The sequence below is a fragment of the Bombina bombina genome, chromosome 1, assembly GCF_027579735.1.
Source record: "Bombina bombina isolate aBomBom1 chromosome 1, aBomBom1.pri, whole genome shotgun sequence".
NCBI classification, from domain to species: domain Eukaryota; kingdom Metazoa; phylum Chordata; class Amphibia; order Anura; family Bombinatoridae; genus Bombina; species Bombina bombina.
In genome coordinates this window covers 978,229,005-978,256,715 of record NC_069499.1, presented here as the reverse complement: position 1 = coordinate 978,256,715, position 27,711 = coordinate 978,229,005, and the positions used below count along the sequence as shown (strand labels likewise).

Here is a 27,711-nt window from a genome sequence, read left to right as displayed (position 1 = left end):
AACAACTGCGCATTAGTGGCACGAAAATGAGGCTCTGCCTATGACTAGAGAAGGCCCCCATCTGAAAAAGGTGTCCATACAGTGCCTGCCGTTTTTTAACAACAATCCCCAAGATTATAATAACTATAAAGAGCTATAATCTGTCAAATATGCATAGCAAAGTAATCGTTTTAGCCCAGAAAAATGTCTACCAGTTTTTTAAGCCCTTATAAAGCCTTTATTCTTTTACTTAATCTAAGAAAATGGCTTACCGGTCCCCATAGGGAAAATGACAGCCTTCCAGCATTACCAAGTCGTGTTAGAAATGTGGCCAGTCATACCTCAGGCAGAAAAGTCTGCCAACTGCTTCCCCCAACTGAAGTTACTTCATCTCAACAGTCCTGTGTGGAAACAGCAATCGATTTTAGTAACGTTTGCTAAAATCATCTTCCTCTTAGAAACAGAAATCTTCTTCTCTTTTCTGTTTCAGAGTAAATAGTACATACCAGCACTATTTTAAAATAACAAACACTTGATTGAAGAATAAAAACTACATTTAAACACCAAAAAACTCTTAGCCATCTCCGTGGAGATGTTGCCTGTGCAACGGCAAAGAGAATGACTGGGGTAGGCGGAGCCTAGGAGGGATCATGTGACCAGCTTTGCTGGGCTCTTTGCCATTTCCTGTTGGGGAAGAGAATATCCCACAAGTAAGGATGACGCCGTGGACCGGACACACCTATGTTGGAGAAAAGGCATGCTCTATCAGAATCATGAAAGAAAAAAATGTGGGTTTTTATATTACTTTGACCATAGGTATAAAAAACAAGATTTAAACAGTAAACCGGCTTAACCACAGGTATAAAAAACAGGATTTAAACAGTAAACAGGCTTATCCCCATCTACTTTAGGACCTTTATCTCTAAAGTAAACAAGGTTTCTTTAAAAAGAGAACAAATATGCTCAATTTAAACAAATATGTATATATTTCAGATTCATAATCAGAGGTAGACCCCTGATCATCAGAACAAACCTCTTCCACTGAGGACATAGCAGCATTAACCTAAGTAGGTTCAGAGCTACTAGAAGGTACATTCTTACCTGACCATTTACACTTACTTAAAGGAAGCATGGCCACCAACATTTCAGACACAAACCTTAGCTTATAAATAATATAAACATAACATAAAAAAGTGTTCAAATGACCCAGCTTCTAAGGCAGATTTAGGGACAGAATCAAAAGTCTCCATAACTTCAAGAAACTTATACAGAAGTAAAGTGCAGAAAAAAAACAGAATTTATGTTTACCTGATAAATTACTTTCTCCAACGGTGTGTCCGGTCCACGGCGTCATCCTTACTTGTGGGATATTCTCTTCCCCAACAGGAAATGGCAAAGAGCCCAGCAAAGCTGGTCACATGATCCCTCCTAGGCTCCGCCTACCCCAGTCATTCGACCGACGTTAAGGAGGAATATTTGCATAGGAGAAACCATATGGTACCGTGGTGACTGTAGTTAAAGAAAATAAATTATCAGACCTGATTAAAAAACCAGGGCGGGCCGTGGACCGGACACACCGTTGGAGAAAGTAATTTATCAGGTAAACATAAATTCTGTTTTCTCCAACATAGGTGTGTCCGGTCCACGGCGTCATCCTTACTTGTGGGAACCAATACCAAAGCTTTAGGACACGGATGAAGGGAGGGAGCAAATCAGGTCACCTAAATGGAAGGCACCACGGCTTGCAAAACCTTTCTCCCAAAAATAGCCTCAGAAGAAGCAAAAGTATCAAACTTGTAAAATTTGGTAAAAGTGTGCAGTGAAGACCAAGTCGCTGCCCTACATATCTGATCAACAGAAGCCTCGTTCTTGAAGGCCCATGTGGAAGCCACAGCCCTAGTGGAATGAGCTGTGATTCTTTCGGGAGGCTGCCGTCCGGCAGTCTCGTAAGCCAATCTGATGATGCTTTTAATCCAAAAAGAGAGAGAGGTAGAAGTTGCTTTTTGACCTCTCCTTTTACCGGAATAAACAACAAACAAGGAAGATGTTTGTCTAAAATCCTTTGTAGCATCTAAATAGAATTTTAGAGCGCGAACAACATCCAAATTGTGCAACAAACGTTCCTTCTTTGAAACTGGTTTCGGACACAGAGAAGGTACGATAATCTCCTGGTTAATGTTCTTGTTAGAAACAACTTTTGGAAGAAAACCAGGTTTAGTACGTAAAACCACCTTATCTGCATGGAACACCAGATAAGGAGGAGAACACTGCAGAGCAGATAATTCTGAAACTCTTCTGGCAGAAGAAATTGCAACTAAAAACAAAACTTTCCAAGATAATAATTTAATATCAACGGAATGCAAGGGTTCAAACGGAACCCCCTGAAGAACTGAAAGAACTAAATTGAGACTCCAAGGAGGAGTCAAAGGTTTGTAAACAGGCTTAATTCTAACCAGAGCCTGAACAAAGGCTTGAACATCTGGCACAGCAGCCAGTTTTTTGTGAAGTAACACCGACAAGGCAGAAATCTGTCCCTTCAGGGAACTTGCAGATAATCCTTTTTCCAATCCTTCTTGAAGGAAGGATAGAATCCTAGGAATCTTAACCTTGTCCCAAGGGAATCCTTTAGATTCACACCAACAGATATATTTTTTCCAAATTTTGTGGTAAATCTTTCTAGTTACAGGCTTTCTGGCCTGAACAAGAGTATCGATAACAGAATCTGAGAATCCTCGCTTCGATAAAATCAAGCGTTCAATCTCCAAGCAGTCAGCTGGAGTGAAACCAGATTCGGATTTTCGAACGGACCCTGAACAAGAAGGTCTCGTCTCAAAGGTAGCTTCCGAGGTGGAGCCGATGACATATTCACCAGATCTGCATACCAAGTCCTGCGTGGCCACGCAGGAGCTATCAAGATCACCGACGCCCTCTCCTGATTGATCCTGGCTACCAGCCTGGGGATGAGAGGAAATGGCGGGAACACATAAGCTAGTTTGAAGGTCCAAGGTGCTACTAGTGCATCCACTAGAGCCGCCTTGGGATCCCTGGATCTGGACCCGTAGCAAGGAACTTTGAAGTTCTGACGAGAGGCCATCAGATCCATGTCTGGAATGCCCCACAGCTGAGTGACTTGGGCAAAAATTTCCGGATGAAGTTCCCACTCCCCCGGATGCAATGTCTGACGACTCAGAAAATCCGCTTCCCAATTTTCCACTCCTGGGATGTGGATAGCAGACAGGTGGCAGGAGTGAGACTCCGCCCATAGAATGATTTTGGTCACTTCTTCCATCGCTAGGGAACTCCTTGTTCCCCCCTGATGGTTGATGTACGCAACAGTTGTCATGTTGTCTGATTGAAACCGTATGAACTTGGCCCTCGCTAGCTGAGGCCAAGCCTTGAGAGCATTGAATATCGCTCTCAGTTCCAGAATATTTATCGGTAGAAGAGACTCTTCCCGAGACCAAAGACCCTGAGCTTTCAGGGATCCCCAGACCGCGCCCCAGCCCATCAGACTGGCGTCGGTCGTGACAATGACCCACTCTGGTCTGCGGAATGTCATCCCTTGTGACAGGTTGTCCAGGGACAGCCACCAACGGAGTGAGTCTCTGGTCCTCTGATTTACTTGTATCTTCGGAGACAAGTCTGTATAGTCCCCATTCCACTGACTGAGCATGCACAGTTGTAATGGTCTTAGATGAATGCGCGCAAAAGGAACTATGTCCATTGCCGCTACCATCAACCCGATCACTTCCATGCACTGAGCTATGGAAGGAAGAGGAACGGAATGAAGTATCCGACAAGAGTCTAGAAGTTTTGTTTTTCTGGCCTCTGTTAGAAAAATCCTCATTTCTAAGGAGTCTATAATTGTTCCCAAGAAGGGAACCCTTGTTGACGGGGATAGAGAACTCTTTTCCACGTTCACTTTCCATCCGTGAGATCTGAGAAAGGCCAGGACGATGTCCGTGTGAGCCTTTGCTTGAGGAAGGGACGACGCTTGAATCAGAATGTCGTCCAAGTAAGGTACTACAGCAATGCCCCTTGGTCTTAGCACAGCTAGAAGGGACCCTAGTACCTTTGTGAAAATCCTTGGAGCAGTGGCTAATCCGAAAGGAAGCGCCACGAACTGGTAATGTTTGTCCAGGAATGCGAACCTTAGGAACCGATGATGTTCCTTGTGGATAGGAATATGTAGATACGCATCCTTTAAATCCACCGTGGTCATGAATTGACCTTCCTGGATGGAAGGAAGAATAGTTCGAATGGTTTCCATCTTGAACGATGGAACCTTGAGAAACTTGTTTAAGATCTTGAGATCTAAGATTGGTCTGAACGTTCCCTCTTTTTTGGGAACTATGAACAGATTGGAGTAGAACCCCATCCCTTGTTCTCTTAATGGAACAGGATGAATCACTCCCATTTTTAACAGGTCTTCTACACAATGTAAGAATGCCTGTCTTTTTATGTGGTCTGAAGACAACTGAGACCTGTGGAACCTCCCCCTTGGGGGAAGTCCCTTGAATTCCAGAAGATAACCTTGGGAGACTATTTCTAGCGCCCAAGGATCCAGAACATCTCTTGCCCAAGCCTGAGCGAAGAGAGAGAGTCTGCCCCCCACCAGATCCGGTCCCGGATCGGGGGCCAACATTTCATGCAGTCTTGGTAGCAGTGGCAGGTTTCTTGGCCTGCTTTCCCTTGTTCCAGCCTTGCATTGGTCTCCAAGCTGGCTTGGCTTGAGAAGTATTACCCTCTTGCTTAGAGGACGTAGCACCTTGGGCTGGTCCGTTTCTACGAAAGGGACGAAAATTAGGTTTATTTTTTGCCTTGAAAGGCCGATCCTGAGGAAGGGCGTGGCCCTTACCCCCAGTGATATCAGAGATAATCTCTTTCAAGTCAGGGCCAAACAGCGTTTTCCCCTTGAAAGGAATGTTAAGTAGCTTGTTCTTGGAAGACGCATCAGCCGACCAAGATTTCAACCAAAGCGCTCTGCGCGCCACAATAGCAAACCCAGAATTCTTAGCCGCTAACCTAGCCAATTGCAAAGTGGCGTCTAGGGTGAAAGAATTAGCCAATTTGAGAGCATTGATTCTGTCCATAATCTCCTCATAAGGAGGAGAATCACTATCGACCGCCTTTATCAGCTCATCGAACCAGAAACATGCGGCTGTAGCGACAGGGACAATGCATGAAATTGGTTGTAGAAGGTAACCCTGCTGAACAAACATCTTTTTAAGCAAACCTTCTAATTTTTTATCCATAGGATCTTTGAAAGCACAACTATCCTCTATGGGTATAGTGGTGCGTTTGTTTAAAGTGGAAACCGCTCCCTCGACCTTGGGGACTGTCTGCCATAAGTCCTTTCTGGGGTCGACCATAGGAAACAATCTTTTAAATATGGGGGGAGGGACGAAAGGAATACCGGGCCTTTCCCATTCTTTATTAACAATGTCCGCCACCCGCTTGGGTATAGGAAAAGCTTCTGGGAGCCCCGGCACCTCTAGGAACTTGTCCATTTTACATAGTTTCTCTGGGATGACCAACTTGTCACAATTATCCAGAGTGGATAATACCTCCTTAAGCAAAATGCGGAGATGTTCCAACTTAAATTTAAATGCAATCACATCAGGTTCAGCCTGTTGAGAAATGTTCCCTGAATCAGTAATTTCTCCCTCAGACAAAACCTCCCTGGCCCCATCAGACTGGGTTAGGGGCCCTTCAGAGATATTAGTATCAGCGTTGCCATGCTCTTCAGTATCTAAAACAGAGCAGCCGCGCTTACGCTGACAAGTGTTCATTTTGGCTAAAATGTTTTTGACAGAATTATCCATTACAGCCGTTAATTGTTGCATAGTAAGGAGTATTGGCGCGCTAGATGTACTAGGGGCCTCCTGAGTGGGCAAGACTCGTGTAGACGAAGGAGGGAATGATGCAGTACCATGCTTACTCCCCTCACTTGAGGAATCATCTTGGGCATCATTGTCATTATCACATAAATCACATTTATTTAAATGAATAGGAATTCTGGCTTCCCCACATTCAGAACACAGTCTATCTGGTAGTTCAGACATGTTAAACAGGCATAAACTTGATAACAAAGTACAAAAACGTTTTAAAATAAAACCGTTACTGTCACTTTAAATTTTAAACTGAACACACTTTATTACTGCAATTGCGAAAAAACATGAAGGAATTGTGCAAAATTCACCAAATTTTCACCACAGTGTCTTAAAGCCTTAAAAGTATTGCACACCAAACTTGGAAGCTTTAACCCTTAAAATAACGGAACCGGAGCCGTTTTAAACTTTAACCCCTTTACAGTCCCTGGTATCTGCTTTGCTGAGACCCAACCAAGCCCAAAGGGGAATACGATACCAAATGACGCCTTCAGAAAGTCTTTTCTAAGTATCAGAGCTCCTCTCACATGCGACTGCATGCCATGCCTCTCAAAAACAAGTGCGCCACACCGGCGCGAAAATGAGGCTCTGCTTATGCTTTGGGAAAGCCCCTAAGGAATAAGGTGTCTAATACAGTGCCTGCCGATATTATTATATCAAAATACCCAGATAAAATGATTCCTCAAGGCTAAATATGTGTTAATAATGAATCGATTTAGCCCAGAAAAAGTCTACAGTCTTAATAAGCCCTTGTGAAGCCCTTATTTACGATCGTAATAAACATGGCTTACCGGATCCCATAGGGAAAATGACAGCTTCCAGCATTACATCGTCTTGTTAGAATGTGTCATACCTCAAGCAGCAAGAGACTGCATACTGTTCCCCCAACTGAAGTTAATTGCTCTCAACAGTCCTGTGTGGAACAGCCATGGATTTTAGTTACGGTTGCTAAAATCATTTTCCTCATACAAACAGAAATCTTCATCTCTTTTCTGTTTCTGAGTAAATAGTACATACCAGCACTATTTCAAAATAACAAACTCTTGATTGAATAATAAAAACTACAGTTAAACACTAAAAAACTCTAAGCCATCTCCGTGGAGATGTTGCCTGTACAACGGCAAAGAGAATGACTGGGGTAGGCGGAGCCTAGGAGGGATCATGTGACCAGCTTTGCTGGGCTCTTTGCCATTTCCTGTTGGGGAAGAGAATATCCCACAAGTAAGGATGACGCCGTGGACCGGACACACCTATGTTGGAGAAACAAGCACACAGCTAAACGGTAATATCCAAATTAAAGAAAGCTTTAAAGAAAAGGGAAACAATTACCCCCTCTGAAAAGAATTTTTAAAAGCTTCAAAATTTAAAAATGATAAGGGCATAGATGAGGTAGTACGCAGGACAACACTCAGACGCACGCAAGCCAGAAAGCTGACGTTCATCAACATGTGTATATCAAAAAAGTATGCACACAAAAAAAACAGCATACGTTTAAAAATATACACGTGCGAAAAGCAATTAAAAAACGTATGAAAGCAAAAACATGACACAATTAAAAATACTAATTAAAGGGGAATTACCTAAAAAATATATATAAGTGTCACAAGGTCATATACACATCTGTGGAAAGGCATGTGGCTAAATTCCAATAGTTGAAATATACAACACTACCTATACTTAATATACATCCCTGCAACAGTCAGTGTACTCTGAAGGGAAATGGGTCTCAACTCGGCCTGAGAACCCCACTCACTGAAGAATCAAATGCACATCTTCATTCTTCAACCTCCTCCAGCGGAGACAAAGATGAGATTGAGGTGTCAGTGAGGTAGGAGGTATTTTATAGAGTTTTTGGGGCTTGGGAATCTTTGCCTTCTCCTAGTGGCAGGGAAGAGTGATTCCCAGGAGTAATGTATTGTGGACTATCATCACCTATATGAAATAAAAAAATGCTGCCCTATGTATATGAAAGAGAGAAGTTCTTACACATGACAACAGAATTCTGCTTAAATGTAAATCAAAGCTAGCAGGAAATGCATGTTTGTGTAAACTTGATACTGTGGCATAAAAGTTTTTTTTTTAATGCAATGGCTCTTTATGGAGATTGTAAGCATTTAGCTAATGGATCAACCAAACTTAACCCACATTATATAATCCATCCATTATTTCCTGTCTTTCTTCAATCTCAAACTCTCAGGGCCCCTCTACCACCTATGAGCACCTTACCATGTCTCTTCTTTTTTTGGTCTTTACCAAAAGTATGAATTTTACTTCCTTCATTACAATTATGCTTTTTGTGAAGTTACTCCATAACATAAGCAGTTAACATACTATATAATCAACTCACTCTCAAGAACTATATAAAACATGATATAAAGTGTCCTTATAATTGTTTACTTACCAATATACACAGGTGAATAGCTCAATTTGACATTTTCATCTAAGTATGTTACTCCAAGGGTGTAGAGTGGAGTGGCTCCAATTCCATGAAGAAACTGGCCTAACATGAAGACGTATCTATAAATGGAGAGACTTGAGGCACCTTCTGTTGATTGATGAGTCTGGTTGGAACGACAAATTCCTGTATCTTCTGATAAGCTAACTTCATACACATCAGTGGTGAAATGTGGCATTGCAAAAACAATAGAGCCAATGCCCATAATTAAAACTCCCCAACCTAACCAACGTGGCTTGTGGCCACTCCCCCCAAAGTAACTAACAAATGTCAAACATACACAAGCTGCAATATCATAAGAGCTTGCTATCAGTCCACTGTGGTAGCTCTTAAGGTCAAATCTTCTTTCTATTGAAGTGATCACTGTGTTGATGAAACCGTTTACTATCATCCCTTGCAGGAAAGAAGCCACACATAGAAAGAATAATACACCTTTGGGCGTGTTAAATATCTGCAGGAAAGATGGCTTGATGGCCCCCCATCCACACAGATTTTCCCTTCCACATTGTATAAACTTAATCTCACAGGTGTCATCCTTGTCATAAATGTTCTTCTTAGTAGATGTCTCATGGTAAAGAGGTTCACTACATGAGTCTGGAGAACTGTCAGGATCTGAATGGAATTCACTCTTGTACAATGGTACAACAGTCTGCTCTACTGGGCTACTGCTGTCCAAATCATATCCACTGACACTTTCTTTGAAGCAAAGAAGCTCCTGCTTGGATGGAAAGGAAATGTCTGCTTTCAGGTGCTGTGGCATCTCAAAAACTATTAAGTGAAAGATATCCTAGCTTCTGTGGTTAATGAACAGCTTCCCAAGGTTTTATAATATCCAATGAAAAGTTGACTACAAGGTAGTGAAGTAAAGATGGACTACAAAAACTCTGTAAAAACAACAATGAATAGTAAGATTAAACAAAAAAAACAAAAAAACAATTTGAAGATATCAATAATGCATAATCATACAAACTCATAAAGGAACTTTTTTTTATCTGAATTCACTCTTCCTTTCTTTAATTTTGCTGCACAAATGAAATCATGTGATCGTCGATGTGATCACATGATTTCAAGGCCGGGATTGGATCATGGGGGGTTGACTTTGTTCCTAGGCAATCTTGAGTTTGTCAAAAGGAGGAGACTGTTGGACGCCTGATAAGGTAGGATGTTCCATGCCGTCCTTCTGCGTTAAAGCCCAGCGCTGTTAGGACAGCATGGAACGCCCTAACGGCGTAAAGGGGTTAAATTACAATGTGAAAATGTATAGCCTGTATTCTTTGGTCTAGACCAGTACTTCTTAAACTGGTGGTTCCTTAAAAATATTTGGGGGTCCGGACAAGATTTGATAATGTACTGTGAGTTTGTGTATAACTTTGTGTTGTGAGTATGTGTTTGTATGTGTATGCATAAGTGTGTGCCACACTCAGGGAAGAAGCCTACATAGAATGTCCATTGAACGAGACATTGGGTTTACTAACCGTTAGTGATAAGAAATGGCTTAATTAATTCCCTCAAATGTGTAACATATTGATATATAAAAAAATTAATTTCCAATGCAAATGGAGTCCCAGGTGAAAAAGTTTAAAAAGCTCTTATTTATACTCAAAAATTGTTAAAGGGAAAGACTACTTGAAAATCGTCATTGTTTAAAAAGATTGATAATCCTTTTACTACCCATTACACTATTTTGCATAACCAACACTGTGACATTTATATACTTTTTATCTCTATGATTACCTATATCTAAACACTGCAGACTGCCCCTTATCTTAGTGCTGTTAACAACCTTGGATTTTAGTCAATCAGTGCTGGTTCTTGTATAAACATTATCATTCTCTACAGGAGTGAGCATAAGAAAAAATTACTACCAAGAGCAATTGAGTAGCGCTAGTCTAGCCAGATAACAATATAAACCATAATATATATATATATATATATATATAATGAAAATGGGTTAAATAAGATCAACATATGTATCTATAAAATCCAAATGGTATATACAGTAGACAATACTAAAAAATATTGTTCTTATTTCTGCTGCTCACAATAAATTAATAAAAATAATATATTAAAATACAAATAATTGTATTGTTCACAAGTAGTTCATGATAAACTGGTATTTCGTGAAACGCTGAAGACACCCAATCCAATGAATCCTGCTGCTCCTCTTAAACGGGTAAATCCAGATAACCCATACAAAACAGAGTCTAAAAGAGACACTGAGTCCTTATCAATGAACAGGCGGATAATCCGCCCCCTGAATTATTCAATGGTGGAAAAAATTAATAAAAACTTAGAGGTTATAGTGTACAATGTAATAGAATAATGCACTAGTATTAAAATAATAGCTATCCTTATTAAAGGACTCAGCGCTAATTGTGAGTGCATACAAATAAAAATATACATATAAAAAATATATAATAGAATTATAGCCTAGATAGATAATATCTTAAAATCTTAAAAACTAGAAGCTAAAGGTTGACATAGAATACATGTATAAAACAAATAAATAAACATTGATATTCAAACCATTAGCAATATAAACTCATTGTTAAAAAAATACAGAATAAGAACCCCATAAATATATAAAATTGATGCACTATATACTAATAATATATAGATTAATTCATTCACCCTTGTGTAATACAATAAAAATCCCTATACATATATAAAAATAAATTAAATTTTACAGGAAAAAAAAAGAAAAGAAAGAATGATAAAAATGCCAAAATATCCAGTTCAATATTGAGACCTTTTGGTTCAAGACAATCTAATGTCTTGATCCAAAATGTTTCTGTCTGCCTGAGCCTTAATAATCTGTTGGTGTCCCATTTATTAACAGCAACCCATTCCACAATGGTTATAGTAAGTTCATCAGAGTTCTGGTTATGGAATATGTTAAAATGATGTGAAACACTATGATTATCAAACCCTGCCTCTATATTTCTAATATGTTCTCTGAGCCTATATTTGATCTTGCGTTTAGTACGACCTATATAGATTTTACCACATTGATTTTACCACATGGTATTATTATGTGTAATCCAGGGACACATAACACATTCTTTCTGTTTACATGGAAATAAACCTGCAGCTGCTCCACACCAATTAGTTAATTGGCTAGAGGTAGGGGGTTGGCGAAGTTTAGTAGGAGCAATAAAGTTCTTTATGTCCCTATTTTTCCTAAAAATAACCTAAAATGTTACCCAAAACAGTATCTAATTTCAGAACCTGCCAATGTTTGGCCAATATGTTTCTAATTTTATAATGTTGATTGTTATATTTGGTCACAAATTTAGGAGGGTTGTCTAAAGGACATTTAAACTGAGAACTAGACTTAGGTTTGTCCTTAATTAGATTGAGTCTATTCATACCGTCTACTTTACTTATAGTTTCTTTTAAGAGATTGGGATTATACCCTTTGTCCAAAAATGTATTAGTTAGATACTCAGCTTCCCTATTGTAATCTTCCTCATTGGTACAATTACGCTTGATTCTTTGGTACTGACCTAATGGGATGTTGTTTTTCCACTGTTTAAGATGACTACTTTTAGCGTTAAGTAGAATATTTCTATCAGTAGGTTTACGGTAGTTTCTTACTGCTACCAAATTAGTGGAAATATCATGATATAATGCCAAATCAAGAAAAGAAATTGAAATGGGTGATTTTTCATATGTGAATGTTAAATGGTATGTAACCTAATGGGATGTTGTTTTTCCACTGTTTAAGATGACTACTTTTAGCGTTTAGTAGACTATTTCTATCAGTAGGTTTACAGTAGTTTCTTACTGCTACCAAATTAGTGGAAATATCATGGTATAATGTCAAATCAAGAAATATGGAAGGGCCCTCTTGTGGTTATCAAATAGGTTATCAGTAGTTTTATTGATCACATGAATACGAATACATACAATTTAACATTCACATATGAAAAATCACCCATTTCAATTTCTTTTCTTGATTTTACTTAATACCATGATATTTCCACTAATTTGGTGACAGTAAGAAACTACCGTAAACCTACTGATAGAAATAGTCTACTTAACGCTAAAAGTGGTTATCTTAAACAGTGGAAAAACAACATCCCATTAGGTCAGTACCAAATAATCAAGTGTAATTGTACCAATGAGGAAGATTACAATAGGGAAGCTGAGTATCTAACTAATAAATAATTGGACAAATGGGTATAATCCCAATCTCTTAAAAGAAACTATAAGTAAAGTAGACAGTATGAATAAACTCGATCTTATTAAGGCCAAAACTAAATCTAGTTCTCAGTTTAAATGTCCTATAGACAACCCTCCTAAATTTGTGACCAAATATAACAATCAACATTATAAAATTAGAAACATATTGGCCAAACATTGGAAGGTTATGAAATTAGATCTTGTTTTGGGTAGCATTTTAGGACGCAAATCAGAGGTAATTTTTAGGAAAATTAGGGACATAAAGAACTTTATTGCTCCTACTAAACTTCGCCAACCCCTACCTCTGGCCAATTAACTAATTGGTGTGGAGCATCTGCAGGTTTATTTCAATGTAAACAATAGGAACTAACTTTAATGGTAGTAAAACATTTAGGTGCAAGAGCAGATGCACTTGCCATACTACATATGTTCTTTATCAGCTATCCTACAAATGTGGTAAAATCTATATTGGTCGTATTAAACGTAAGATCAAATATAGGCTCAGAGAACATATTCGAAATATAGAGGCAGGGTTTGATAATCATAGTGATTCACATCATTTTAAAATATTCCATAACCAGAACCCTGATGAACTTACTATAACCATTGTGGAATGGGTTGCTGTTAATAAATGGGACACCAACAGATTATTAAGGCTCAGACAGACAGAAACATTTTGGATCAAGACATTAGATTGTCTTGAACCAAAAGGTCTTAATATTGAACTGCGATATTTTGGCATTTTTATAATTCTTTCTTTTTTTTCTGTAAATTATTTAGAGTATTGTTCTTGTTAATTTAATTTATATATGTATGGTGGTTTTTATTGTATTACACTAGGCTGAATGAATTAATCTATATATTATTAGTACAGAGCATCAATTGAAAATATTTATGGGGTAATTTTTTTAACGATGAGTTTATATTGCTAATGGTTTGAATATCGATGTTTATTTATTTGTTTTATACATGTATTCTATGTCAACTTTAGCTTCTAGTTTTTAAGATTTTAAAATATTATCTATCTAGACTATAATTCTATTATATATTTTATATATATTTTATATGTATATTTTTATTTTTATGCACTCACAATTAGCGCTGAGTCCTTTAATAAGGATAGCTATTATTTTAATACTAGTGCATTATTCTATTACATTGTACACTATAACCTCTAAGTTTTTATCAATTTTTTCCACCATTGGATAATTCAGGGGGCGGATTATCTGCCCGTTCCTTGATAAGGACTCAGTGTTCTTTGTGTAGGCAGTTCTTGAGAAAGTCCCGTCAATCGGGACGAAACGCGTAGAACGTAGCAGTCTTTACTGTTGTATTTTCCCCTGTGAAGCTGCCTTTCGTGCCGGGTGCACTATCTTTGAGGAATCCTATTGGCTCTCAGACAAGGGTGTGTGTGTGTCCTCCTGATGTAGAGGATCGGAACTCTAGGCTTGTATGTTGGCGGTATCCGTGGCTCCTATACACAAGGAAAACACGCCCTTCGCCTCAGCTTATTGAACAAGATTTCACAAGTCTGGCCTATATTGAACCCACGGAACTACGGGGGATTTTTTTTTTATGTGCCTATTTATGTTCTTTATCTTGTACATTCACTACGTGTGTCATTTTTATTAAAGCTTGGCTCTACAATTGAATCGTGTCCTGTGCTTCTCTCCCCTTTTTCTCTTTTAGACAGGAGTGAGCATAATGCTATCTATTTGGCACACATGAATTAGCACTGTCTGGCTGCTGTGCAAGATTTAAAAAGCTACTAAAAAGCGCTGAGATAAGAGGCAGCCTGCAGGGGCTAAGAAACAAGCAAACTTAGAAATTATAGAGTATATTAACAGAACCATATTGGTTATAAAAGGTTGAGGAATAAGCAATAAATGTATTATCTATCTTTTTAAACAATAAAAACAAATCAAGTAGACAGTTTTCTTTCATGATTCAGATAGAGAATGCAATTTTCAACAACTTTCTAATTTACAGGGATGCCCAGAGAACTTTTTTTAATTGTGTGCGATGAGATTTTTTTTAGTGAAAATTTTTCTGCAGTGTCTTTAAAGGATTACTTTCTGTTATAATTTTTAAGCTAAACAACTAACATATTAAAGTTAATAAACATTAATTAAAACCTACTGACCTATATTTTCTCCAAAACGAAGTTTCATAACGTTCTAAAAGTTATATATTTTATTCGCCGACGATGTCACGTTATCCTGCCCACTATTTTCAGCACTGAGTGTTCAAAATACTTAAACCAATAACTTTCGCCTAGATTTAGAGTTCTGCGGCCAAAGGGGTGCGTTAGCTACGCTTGCTTTTTTTCCCACGCACCTTTTAAATACCGCTGGTATTTAGAGTTCACAGAATGGCTGGGTTTTCAGTGCGTTAGGCTCCAAAAAGGGAGCGTAGAGCATAATTTAACGCCACTGCAACTCTAGATACCAGCGGTGCTTACGGACGCAGCCAGCTTCAAAAACGTGCTTGTGCACGATATCCCCATAGAAAACAATGGGGCCATTTGAGCTGAAAAAAAAACTAACACCTGCAAAAAAGCCGCGTTCAGCTCCTAACGCAGCCCCATTGTTTTCTATGGGGAAACACTTCCTACGTCTGCACCTAACACTCTAACATGTACCCCGAGTCTAAACACCCCTAACCTTACACTTATTAACCCCTAATCTGCCGCCCCCGCTATCGCTGACCCCTACATATTATTTTTAACCCCTAATCTGCCGCTCCGTACACCCCCGCCACCTACATTATCCCTATGTACCCCTAATCTGCTGCCCCTAACACCGCCGACCCCTATATTATATTAATTAACCCCTAATCTGCCCCCCTCAACGTCGCCTCCACTTATTAACCCCTAATCTGCCGAGCGGACCGCACCGCTACTATAATAAAGTTATTAATCCCTAATCCGCCTCACTCCCGCCTCAATAACCCTATAATAAATAGTATTAACCCCTAATCTGCCCTCCCTAACATCGCCGACACCTAACTTCAATTATTAACCCCTAATCTGCCGACCGAATCTCGCCGCTACTGTAATAAATGGATTAACCCCTAAAGCTAAGTCTAACCCTAACCCTAACACCCCCTAAGTTAAATATAATTTAAATCTAACGAAATAAATTAACTCTTATTAAATAAATTATTCCTATTTAAAGCTAAATACTTACCTGTAAAATAAACCCTAATATAGCTACAATATAAATTATAATTATATTATAGCTATTTTAGGATTTATATTTATTTTACAGGTAACTTTGTATTTATTTTAACCAGGTACAATAGCTATTAAATAGTTAAGAACTATTAAATAGCTAAAATAGTTAAAATAATTACAAAATTACCTGTAAAATAAATCCTAACCTAAGTTACAATTAAACCTAACACTACACTATCAATAAATAAATTAAATAAAATACCTACAATTACCTACAATTAAACCTAACACTACACTATCAATACATTAATTAAATACAATACCTACAAATAACTACAATTAAATAAACTAACTAAAGTACAAAAAATAAAAAAGAACTAAGTTACAAAAAATAAAAAATATTTACAAACATTAGAAAAATATTACAACAATTTTAAACTAATTACACCTACTCTAAGCCCCCTAATAAAATTACAAAGCCCCCCAAAATAAAAAAATGCCCTACCCTATTCTAAATTAAAAAAGTTCAAAGCTCTTTTACCTTACCAGCCCTTAAAAGGACCTTTTGTGGGGCATGCCCCAAGAAATTCAGCTCTTTTGCCTGTAAAAAAAAACATACAATACCCCCCCCAACATTACAACCCACCACCCACATACCCCTAATCTAACCCAAATCCCCCTTAAATAAACCTAACACTAAGCCCCTGAAGATCTTCCTACCTTATCTTCACCTCGCCGGGTATCACCGATCGGTCCTGGCTCCGATATCTTCATCCAACCCAAGCGGGGGCTGGCGATCCATAATACTGCGGCTGAAGAGGTCCAGAAGAAGCTCCAAAGTCTTCATCCTATCCGGGAAGAAGAGGCGATCCAGACCGGCAACCATCTTGATCCAAGCAGCATCTTCTATCTTCATCCGATGAGGAACAGCTCCATCGTGAAGACCTCCAGCGCGGATCAATCTTCTTCCGACGACGTCCAACTGAAGAATGACGGTTCCTTTAAGGGACGTCATCCAAGATGGCGTCCCTCGAATTCCGATTGGCTGATAGGATTTTATCAGCCAATCGGAATTAAGGTAGGAAAATTCTGATTGGCTGATGGAATCAGCCAATCAGAATCAAGTTCAATCCGATTGGCTGATCCGATCAGCCAATCAGATTGAGCTCGCATTCTATTGGCTGTTCCGATCAGGGCATTTAGCTCTTTTAAGAAACCCTAAATTAAAAAAAAAAAAAAAAACACCTAGAAAAAGTTTAAAAAATCCTAACACTAACCCCCGAAGATTCAATAACAGTTTCTGAAGTCCGGACATCCAGGTGGCGAGAAGTCTTCATCCAAGTGGCTAGGTCATCATCCATCCAGGCAGCATCTTCTATCTTCATCCCCGTGGTGTCTTCTATCGGGTGCATCCTGAAGACATCTGGCGTGGAGCATCCTCTTCATATCGTCGCCGCCGTATACTGAATCTTCAATGCAAGGGAGCCTTTTTCAAAACGGCGTCCCTTGAATTCCTATTGGCTGATTTGATTTTGGAAAATTAAATCAGCAAATAGGATGAGAGCTACTGAAATCCTTTTGGCTGTTCAAATCAGCAAATAGGATGAGAGCTACTAACATTCTATTGGCTGATTTGAACGGCCAATAGAATTTCAGAAGCTCCCCTCCTATTGGCTGTTTTGAAGAGCCAATAGGATTTCAGTAGCTCTCATCCTATTTGCTGATTTTAATTTCCAAAATCAAATCAGCCAATAGGCATGCAAGGGACTCCATTTTGAAAAGGCACCCTTGCATTAAAGATTCAGTATACGGCGGCGACCGTATGAAGAGGATGCTCCGCGCCAGGACCCGCTCCGCGTCGCCGGGATGAAGATAGAAGACGCCGCCGGGATGAAGATAGAAGATGCCGTCTGGATGAAGATGGAGCAGTCGGGATCAAGATCCTTCAAGAGGAACTTCAGCAACTGTGAGTACTTAAAGAGGGGTTAGTTAGGTTTTTTTTTAAAGTTTTTTAGGTGTTTTTTTTTTTAGATTAGAGGTTGGGCAAATGCCCTTTTAAGAGCAAGAAAAAGAGCTAAATGCCCTTTTAAGGGCAATGCCCATACAAATGCCCTTTTCAGGGCAATGAGTAGATTAGGTTTTTTTTAGATATTTTTTTTTTATTTTGTGGGTTTGGGGGGTGGGGCTTTTTAATGTTAGTGGGTCTTTGTATTTTTGTTTAGAAAAAGAGCTGGATTTATTTAGGGCCATGCCCTACAAAAAGCCCTTTTAAGGGCTATTGGTAGTTTATTATTATAGATAAGGTTTCTTTTTTTTTTGGGCAAACAGCAGCAAAAGCCAGCAAACCTTCCAGGCGTTTTTACATCAAAGTGGATAATTTATTTAGGAGAAGCCAAATAAACAGTTTAAAAGAACAATAGTCCCAGCAACCTAGGATTAAGAAAAAATATGTCCTACGCGTTTCAACAGTATATTGCCTCAATCATGGACACAAATAATTGTGGATTTAAAAGCTCCTTAAATACACCTGGATCCACAGGTACAACTAATCCTAGGTAGTGATCTTAAAGGGACATACCGTAAATTACAAATATTCACTAGTAGAAATACAGTGTAGTATAGTACAGGGACATAAAGATAAATTGGTATTGTATAAATAATAAATATGTAAACAAAATAGTTGTTTATGCTGAGGCAAAGTAGTGTATTGACCAGATAGAATAACAGAAGTACATACTTATGTTATATCACCGTCAATTGACAGGAAAAAATACTACACTGAGTGGTCAATGCATACCCTCTCCATATTGCCTATACATGTTAAATAATATATAAATCATATTTAAAGCAAAAAAATGCATAGAGATCGAAATAATAAGTATATATATCAAAATTAAGGTAAATATACAACCTTACATAATAGGGTAACATTGAAAAACAGGCATCTAGATTAAATGGAGATGTAACCCCTATTCAATAAAATAGAACAATAATCATATCACTATAGTATTCGATAAGGATATGTAAATACTGTATGGGGGAACAACTCATTTAGGGAAAACTTTTATCAAAATAGATGTGTAAATATGTATATGAAGGTACCCTATATAGCTATTGTGGATATTAAAATATATATATACCTAACATAGAGTTCCAAACCAAAGAGACTGTCTAAATCTAACAGTGGAGGCAGATTTTACTAAGCCAGACTAGGAATGCAAAGAACAATACATATATTGGGTGCACTACCCGGAAGGTAGAAGCAGGATCTGGGAGCACCTTAAAAACAAAGACAATGGCATTGAGTGCTCCGATCTTGCTAGACACTTTATATATGTCCATGATAAGGCAGTGACTACTTTTAAATGGCAAGTGATCGATCACATTAGACCCTCTATACGTGGGGGTGATAGATCAGCCAAACTTTTTTTTACAAAGAAGCCAACTGTGATTTCCCTGTATGACCTTATATATTTTAGTCTATTCCTAGTCTGGCTTAGTAATATCTGCCTCCACTGCTAGATTTAGACAGTCTCTTTGGTTTGGAACTCAATCGGCTAGATTTAGAGTTTTGTCAGTAACGACCCGCGTAGCTAACACTGGCTTTTTTTTCCCCGCACCTTTTAAATACCGCTGGCATTTAGAGTTCTCTGAAGGGCTGCGTTAAGCTCCAAAAAGGGAGCGTATAGCATAATTTACCACCACTGCAACTCTCAATACCAGCGCTGCTTACGGACGCGGCCAGCTTCAAAAACGTGCTCGTGCACGATTTCCCCATAGGAAACAATGGGGCAGTTTGAGCTGAAAAAAAACCTAACACCTGCAAAAAAAGCAGCGTTCAGCTCCTAACGCAGCCCCATTGTTTCCTTTGGGGAAACACTTCCTAAGTCTGCACCTAAGACCCTAACATGTACCCCGAGTCTAAACACCCCTAACCTTACACTTATTAACCCCTAATCTGCCACCCCCGCTATCGCTGACCCCTGCATATTTTTTTAACCCTTAATCTGCCGCTCCGTACACCGCCGCAACCTACATTATCCCTATGTACCCCTAATCTGCTGCCCCTAACACCGCCGACCCCTATATTATATTTATTAACCCCTAATCTGCCGCCCCCAACGTCGCCTCCATCTACCTACAATTATTAACCCCTAATCTGCCGACCGGACCTCGCCGCTACTCTAATAAATGTATTAACCCCTAAAGCTAAGTCTAACCCTAACCCTAACACCCCCCTAAATTAAATATAACGAAATAAATTAACTCTTATTAAATAAATTATTCCTATTTAAAGCTAAATACTTACCTGTAAAATAAATCCTAATATAGCTACAATATAAATTATAATTATATTGTAGCTATTTTAGGATTAATATTTATTTTACAGGCAACTTTGTATTTATTTTAACCAGGTACAATAGCTATTAAATAGTTAATAACTATTTAATAGCTACCTAGTTAAAATAATTACAAAATTACCTGTAAAATAAATCCTAACCTAAGTTACAATTAAACCTAACACTACACTATCAATAAATTAATTAAATAAAATACCTACAATTATCTACAATTAAACCTAACACTACACTATCAATAAATAAATTAAATACAAATGCCTACAAATAAATACAATTAAATAAACTAACTAAAGTACAAAAAATAAAAAAATATTTACAAACATTAGAAAAATATTACAACAATTTTAAACTAATTACACCTACTCTAAGCCCCCTAATAAAATAACAAAGCCCTCCAAAATAAAAAAATGCCCTACCCTATTCTAAAATAAAAATAGAAAAGCTCTTTTACCTTACCAGCCCTTAAAAGGGCCTTTTGCGGGCTTGCCCCAAAGAATTCAGCTCTTTTGCCTGGAAAAAACCCCCATATAATACCACCCCCAACATTGCAACCCACCACCCACATACCCCTAATCTAACCCAAACCCCCCTTAAATAAACCTAACACTAAGCCCCTGAAGATCTTCCTACCTTATCTTCACACGCCGGGTATCACCGATCGGTCCAGGCTCCGATGTCTTGATCCAAGCCCAAGCGGGGGCTGAAGACGTCCATCCTCCGGCTGAAGTCTTGATCCAAGCCCAAGCGGGGGCTGAAGACGTCCATCCTGCGGCTGAAGTCTTGATCCAAGCGGCGCCTGAAGAAGTCCATCATTGGGCAGAAGTCTTCATCCTATCCGGGCAGAAGAGGAGATCCGGACCGGTAGACATCTTCATCCAAGCGGCATCTTCTATCTTCTTCCATCCGATGACTAGCGGCTCCATCTTCAAGACCTCCAGCGCGGATTCAACCTCTTCTTCCGACGTCCTAAAACAGAATGAAGGTTCCTTTAAGGGACGTCATCCAAGATTCTATCAGCCAATCGGAATTAAGGTAGGAAAATTCTGATTGGCTGATGGAATCAGCCAATCAGATTCAAGTTCAATCCGATTGGCTGATCCAATCAGCCAATCAGATTGAGCTCGCATTCTATTGGCTGATCGGAACAGATGCAAGCACAATCTGTGTATATATTTTTTAGTGTTTTTTTTATTTTAAAAGGGTATTAGAATAGTAATAACTTTTATTGTTTTCGATAATTTCGTTTGTTAGTTTTTGTAATGGTAGGGTTTTTTATTTTTTGTAATTTTAGTGTTTTTTTAATTTCTGTAATTTTAGTGTTTTTTATTTTGTAATGTTAGGTTTTAGTGTAAGGCAGCTTAGGTTTTATTTCACAGGTAAGTTTGTATTTATTTTAACTAGGTAGACTAGTTAGTAAATAGTTATTAACTATTTACTAACTAGTCTACCTAGTTAAAATAAATACAAACTTACCTGTGAAATAAAAAACAGAATTTATGCTTACCTGATAAATTACTTTCTCCAACGGTGTGTCCGGTCCACGACGTCATCCATTACTTGTGGGAATATTCTCTTCCCTAACAGGAAATGGCAAAGAGCACAGCAAAAGCTGTCCATATAGCCCCTCCTTGGCTCCGCCCCCCCAGTTATTCGACCGACGGTTAGGAGAAAAAAAGGAGAAACTATAGGGTGCCGTGGTGACTGTAGTGTATAGAGAAATAAATTTTTCAAACCTGATTAAAAAACCAGGGCGGGCCGTGGACCGGACACACCGTTGGAGAAAGTAATTTATCAGGTAAGCATAAATTCTGTTTTCTCCAACATTGGTGTGTCCGGTCCACGGCGTCATCCATTACTTGTGGGAACCAATACCAAAGCTTTAGGACACGGATGAAGGGAGGGAGCAAATCAGGTTACCTAAACGGAAGGCACCACGGCTTGCAAGACCTTTCTCCCAAAAACAGCCTCCGAAGAAGCAAAAGTATCAAATTTGTAAAATTTGGCAAAAGTGTGCAGAGAAGACCAAGTCGCTGCCTTACATATCTGATTAACAGAAGCCTCGTTCTTGAAGGCCCATGTGGAAGCCACAGCTCTAGTGGAGTGAGCTGTGATTCGTTCAGGAGGCTGCCGTCCGGCCGTCTCATAAGCCAATCGGATAATGCTTTTCAGCCAGAAAGACAGAGAGGTAGCCGTAGCTTTTTGTCCTCTCCTCTTACCAGAGTAAACGACAAACAAAGATGAGGTTTGTCTAAAATCCTTAGTTGCTTCTAAATAGAACTTTAACCCCTTAATGACCGAGGACGTGCAGGGTACGTCCTCAAAAAAAAAGCAGTTAACGCCTGAGGACGTACTCTGCACGTCCTCGGTGTGGAAAGCAGCTGGAAGCGATCCTGCTCGCTTCCAGCTGCTTTCCGGTTATTGCAGTGATGCCTCGATATGGAGGCATCCTGCAATAACCTTACATGGCCATCCGATGCAGAGAGAGCCACTGTGTGGCCCTCTCTGCACCGGACATCGATGGCCGGTATCGTTGGTGGGTGGGAGCCGACTTGGGAGGCGGGTGGGCGGCCATCGGTGTGCCCTCTGACATCAAGGGGGGCGGGATCGGAAGCGGGACTGTTAGGGGCGCGCACGGGAGCGCGCGCGCGTGCACGGAGGTTGGCGGGCGGGCGCGTGCACGGGGCGGGAGCGGGTGGGAACCGCTACACTACGGAAAATATTTTTATTAAAAAATTGCCCAAATCTTGCAAAATCAAAATAAAATCAATAGCACAAAAAGAGATCGTGGAGGGGTGGGGGGTTGGTTTTGTGTGGGGGGAAGCTACAATACAGAAAATCTTAATAAAAATTAAAAAAACACATGTTTTCTTCTAAACTGGGTACTGGCAGACAGCTGCCAGTACCCAAGATGGCGCAGATTAAGTTAGAGTGGGAGGCTTATAGAGCTGTTTGGGGGGGGATCAGTGAGGTTGGGGGCTAAGGGGGATAGTACACAGCAGCATAATAGCATATGTAAATATGCTTTCTTAAAAAACACACAAATATAGCTTTTATTTTTGTACTGGCAGACTTTCTGCCAGTACTTAAGATGGCGGGGACAATTGTGGGGTGGGGGAGGGAAGAGAGCTGTTTGGGAGGGATCAGGGGGTCTGATGTTTCAGGTGGGAGGCTGAGCTCTACACTAAATGTGATATTAACCCTGCAAGCTCCCTACAAGCTACCTAATTAACCCCTTCACTGCTAGCCATAATACACGTGTGATGCGCAGCGGCATTTAGCGGCCTTCTAAATACCAAAAAGCAACGCCAAAGCCATATATGTCTGCTATTTCTGAACAAAGGGGATCCCAGAGAAGCATTTACAACCATTTGTGCCATAACTGCATAAGCTGTTTGTAAATGATTTCAGTGAGAAACCTAAAATTGTGAAAAATTTTACGTTTTTTTTAATTTGATCGCATTTGGCGGTGAAATGGTGGCATAAAATATACCAAAATGGGCCTAGATCAATACTTGGGGTTGTCTACTACACTACACTAAAGCTAAAATTACCCCAAAAAGCTCCCTACATGCTCCCTAATTAACCCCTTCACTGCTGGGCATAATACACGTGTGGTGCGCAGTGGCATTTAGTGGCATTCTAATTACCAAAAAGCAACACCAAAGCCATATAAGTCTGCTATTTATGAACAAAGGGGATCCCAGAGAAGAATTTACAACCTTTTGTGCCATAATTGCACAAGCTGTTTGTAAATAATTTCAGTGAGAAACCAAAAGTTTGTGAAAAAAATTGTGAAAAAGTGAACAATTTTTTTTATTTGATCGCATTTGGCGGTGAAATGGTGGCATGAAATATACCAAAATGGGCCTAGATCAATACTTTGGGTTGTCTACTAAAAAAAAATATATACATGTCAATGGATATTCAGAGATTCCTGAAAGATATCAGTGTTCTAATGTAACTAGCGCTAATTTTGAAAAAAAAAGGTTTGGAAATAGCAAAGTGCTACTTGTATTTATGGCCCTATAACTTGCAAAAAAAGCAAAGAACATGTAAACATTGGGTATTTCTAAACTCAGGACAAAATTTAGAAACTATTTAGCATAGGTGTTTTTTGGTGGTTGTAGATATGTAACAGATTTTGGGGGTCAAAGTTAGAAAAACATAATTTATGCTTACCTGATAAATTCCTTTCTTCTGTTGTGTGATCAGTCCACGGGTCATCATTACTTCTGGGATATTATCTCCTCCCCTACAGGAAGTGCAAGAGGATTCACCCAGCAGAGCTGCATATAGCTCCTCCCCTCTACGTCACTCCCAGTCATTCGACCAAGAATCAACGAGAAAGGAGAAACCAAGGGTGAAGTGGTGACTGGAGTATAATTTAAAAGATATTTACCTGCCTTAAAACAGGGCGGGCCGTGGACTGATCACACAACAGAAGAAAGGAATTTATCAGGTAAGCATAAATTATGTTTTCTTCTGTTATGTGTGATCAGTCCACGGGTCATCATTACTTCTGGGATACCAATACCAAAGCAAAAGTACACGGATGACGGGAGGGATAGGCAGGTTCATTATACAGAAGGAACCACTGCCTGAAGAACCTTTCTCCCAAAAATAGCCTCCGAAGAAGCAAAAGTATCAAATTTGTAAAATTTGGAAAAAGTATGAAGCGAAGACCAAGTTGCAGCCTTGCAAATCTGTTCAACAGAGGCCTCATTCTTAAAGGCCCAAGTGGAAGCCACAGCTCTAGTAGAATGAGCTGTAATTCTTTCAGGAGGCTGCTGTCCAGCAGTCTCATAGGCTAAACGAATTATGCTACGAAGCCAGAAGGAGAGAGAGGTAGCCGAAGCCTTATGACCTCTCCTCTGACCAGAGTACACGACAAACAGGGAAGACGTTTGTCGAAAATCCTTAGTTGCCTGCAAGTAAAACTTGAGGGCACGAACTACATCCAGATTGTGTAGAAGACGTTCCTTCTTTGAAGAAGGATTTGGACACAAGGATGGAACAACAATCTCTTGATTGATATTCCTGTTAGTGACTACCTTAGGTAAGAACCCAGGTTTAGTACGCAGAACTACCTTGTCTGAGTGAAAAATCAGATAAGGAGAATCACAATGTAAGGCTGATAACTCAGAGACTCTTCGAGCCGAGGAAATAGCCATTAAAAACAGAACTTTCCTAGATAACAATTTTATATCAATGGAATGAAGGGGTTCAAACGGAACACCCTGTAAAACGTTAAGAACTAAGTTTAAACTCCATGGCGGAGCAACAGTTTTAAACACAGGCTTGATCCTAGCTAAAGCCTGACAAAAGGCCTGGACGTCTGGATTTTCTGACAGACGCCTGTGTAACAAGATGGACAGAGCTGAGATCTGTCCCTTTAATGAGCTAGCCGATAAACCCTTTCCTAAACCTTCTTGTAGAAAGGACAATATCCTAGGAATCCTAACCTTACTCCAGGAGTAACCTTTGGATTCGCACCAGTATAGGTATTTACGCCATATCTTATGGTAAATCCTTCTGGTAACAGGCTTCCTAGCCTGTATCAGGGTATCAATAACCGACTCAGAAAAACCACGTTTTGATAAAATCAAGCGTTCAATTTCCAAGCAGTCAGCTTCAGAGAAGTTAGATTTTGATGTTTGAATGGACCCTGTATCAGAAGGTCCTGTCTTAGAGGTAGAGACCAAGGCGGACAGGATGACATGTCCACTAGATCTGCATACCAAGTCCTGCGTGGCCATGCAGGCGCTATTAGAATCACTGATGCTCTCTCCTGTTTGATTTTGGCAATCAATCGAGGAAGCAGCGGGAAGGGTGGAAACACATAAGCCATCCCGAAGTTCCAAGGTGCTGTCAAGGCATCTATCAGAACCGCTCCCGGATCCCTGGATCTGGACCCGTAGCGAGGAAGTTTGGCGTTCTGGCGAGACGCCATGAGATCTATCTCTGGTTTGCCCCAACGTCGAAGTATTTGGGCAAAGATCTCCGGATGAAGTTCCCACTCCCCCGGATGAAAAGTCTGGCGACTCAAGAAATCCGCCTCCCAGTTCTCCACTCCCGGGATGTGGATTGCTGACAGGTGGCAAGAGTGAGACTCTGCCCAGCGAATTATCTTTGATACTTCCATCATTGCTAGGGAGCTTCTTGTCCCTCCTTGATGGTTGATGTAAGCTACAGTCGTGATGTTGTCCGACTGAAACCTGATGAACCCCCGAGTTTTTAACTGAGGCCAAGCCAGAAGGGCATGGAGAACTGCTCTTAATTCCAGAATGTTTATTGGCAGGAGACTTTCCTCCTGATTCCATTGTCCCTGAGCCTTCAGAGAATTCCAGACAGCGCCCCAACCTAGTAGGCTGGCGTCTGTTGTTACAATTGTCCAGTCCGGCCTGCTGAATGGCATCCCCCTGGACAGATGTGGCCGAGAAAGCCACCATAGGAGAGAGTTTCTGGTCTCTTGATCCAGATTCAGAGTAGGGGACAAGTCTGAGTAATCCCCATTCCACTGACTCAGCATGCACAATTGCAGCGGTCTGAGATGTAGACGTGCAAAGGGTACTATGTCCATTGCTGCTACCATTAAGCCGATCACCTCCATGCATTGAGCTACTGACGGGAGTTGAATGGAATGAAGGACACGGCATGCATTTAGAAGCTTTGTTAATCTGTCTTCTGTCAGATAAATCTTCATTTCTACAGAGTCTATAAGAGTCCCCAAGAATGGAACTCTTGTGAGAGGAAAAAGAGAACTCTTCTTTTCGTTCACTTTCCATCCATGCGACCTTAGAAATGCCAGAACTAACTCTGTATGAGCCTTGGCAGTTTGAAAGCTTGAAGCTTGTATCAGAATGTCGTCTAGGTACGGAGCTACCGAAATTCCTCGCGGTCTTAGTACCGCCAGAAGGGCACCCAGAACCTTTGTGAAGATTCTTGGAGCCGTAGCCAATCCGAATGGAAGAGCTACAAACTGGTAATGCCTGTCTAAGAAGGCAAACCTTAGATACCGGTAATGATCTTTGTGAATCGGTATGTGAAGGTAAGCATCCTTTAAATCCACTGTGGTCATGTACTGACCCTTTTGGATCATGGGTAAGATTGTCCGAATAGTTTCCATTTTGAACGATGGAACTCTTAGGAATTTGTTTAGGATCTTTAAATCCAAGATTGGCCTGAAAGTTCCCTCTTTTTTGGGAACCACAAACAGGTTTGAGTAAAACCCTTGTCCTTGTTCCGACCGCGGAACCGGATGGATCACTCCCATTAATAACAGATCTTGTACACAGCGTAGAAACGCTTCTTTCTTTATCTGGTTTGTTGACAACCTTGACAGATGAAATCTCCCTCTTGGGGGAGAGAGTTTGAAGTCTAGAAGGTATCCCTGAGATATGATCTCTAGCGCCCAGGGATCCTGAACATCTCTTGCCCAGTCCTGGGCGAAGAGAGAGAGTCTGCCCCCCACTAGATCCGGTCCCGGATCGGGGGCCCTCGGTTCATGCTGTCTTTGGGGCAGCAGCAGGTTTCCTGGCCTGCTTGCCCTTGTTCCAGGACTGGTTAGGTTTCCAGCCTTGTCTGTAACGAGCAACAGCTCCTTCCTGTTTTGGTGCAGTGGAAGTTGATGCTGCTCCTGCTTTGAAATTCCGAAAGGGACGAAAA

General features: G+C 40.1%; 1 protein-coding gene across 1 annotated transcript in view; it reads right to left on the bottom strand.

Annotated features, from left to right (window-relative positions):
- Window positions 1-27,711, bottom strand: part of SLCO4A1 (solute carrier organic anion transporter family member 4A1) — a 402,251-nt gene that overhangs the window by 319,006 nt on the left and 55,534 nt on the right. Inside the window, exon 2 of the mRNA XM_053716065.1 lies at window positions 8,272-9,209. Within this exon, the coding sequence (XP_053572040.1) occupies window positions 8,272-9,085 (814 nt within the window). The 5' untranslated portion in view covers window positions 9,086-9,209. The remainder of the gene's footprint in view (window positions 1-8,271; window positions 9,210-27,711) is intronic.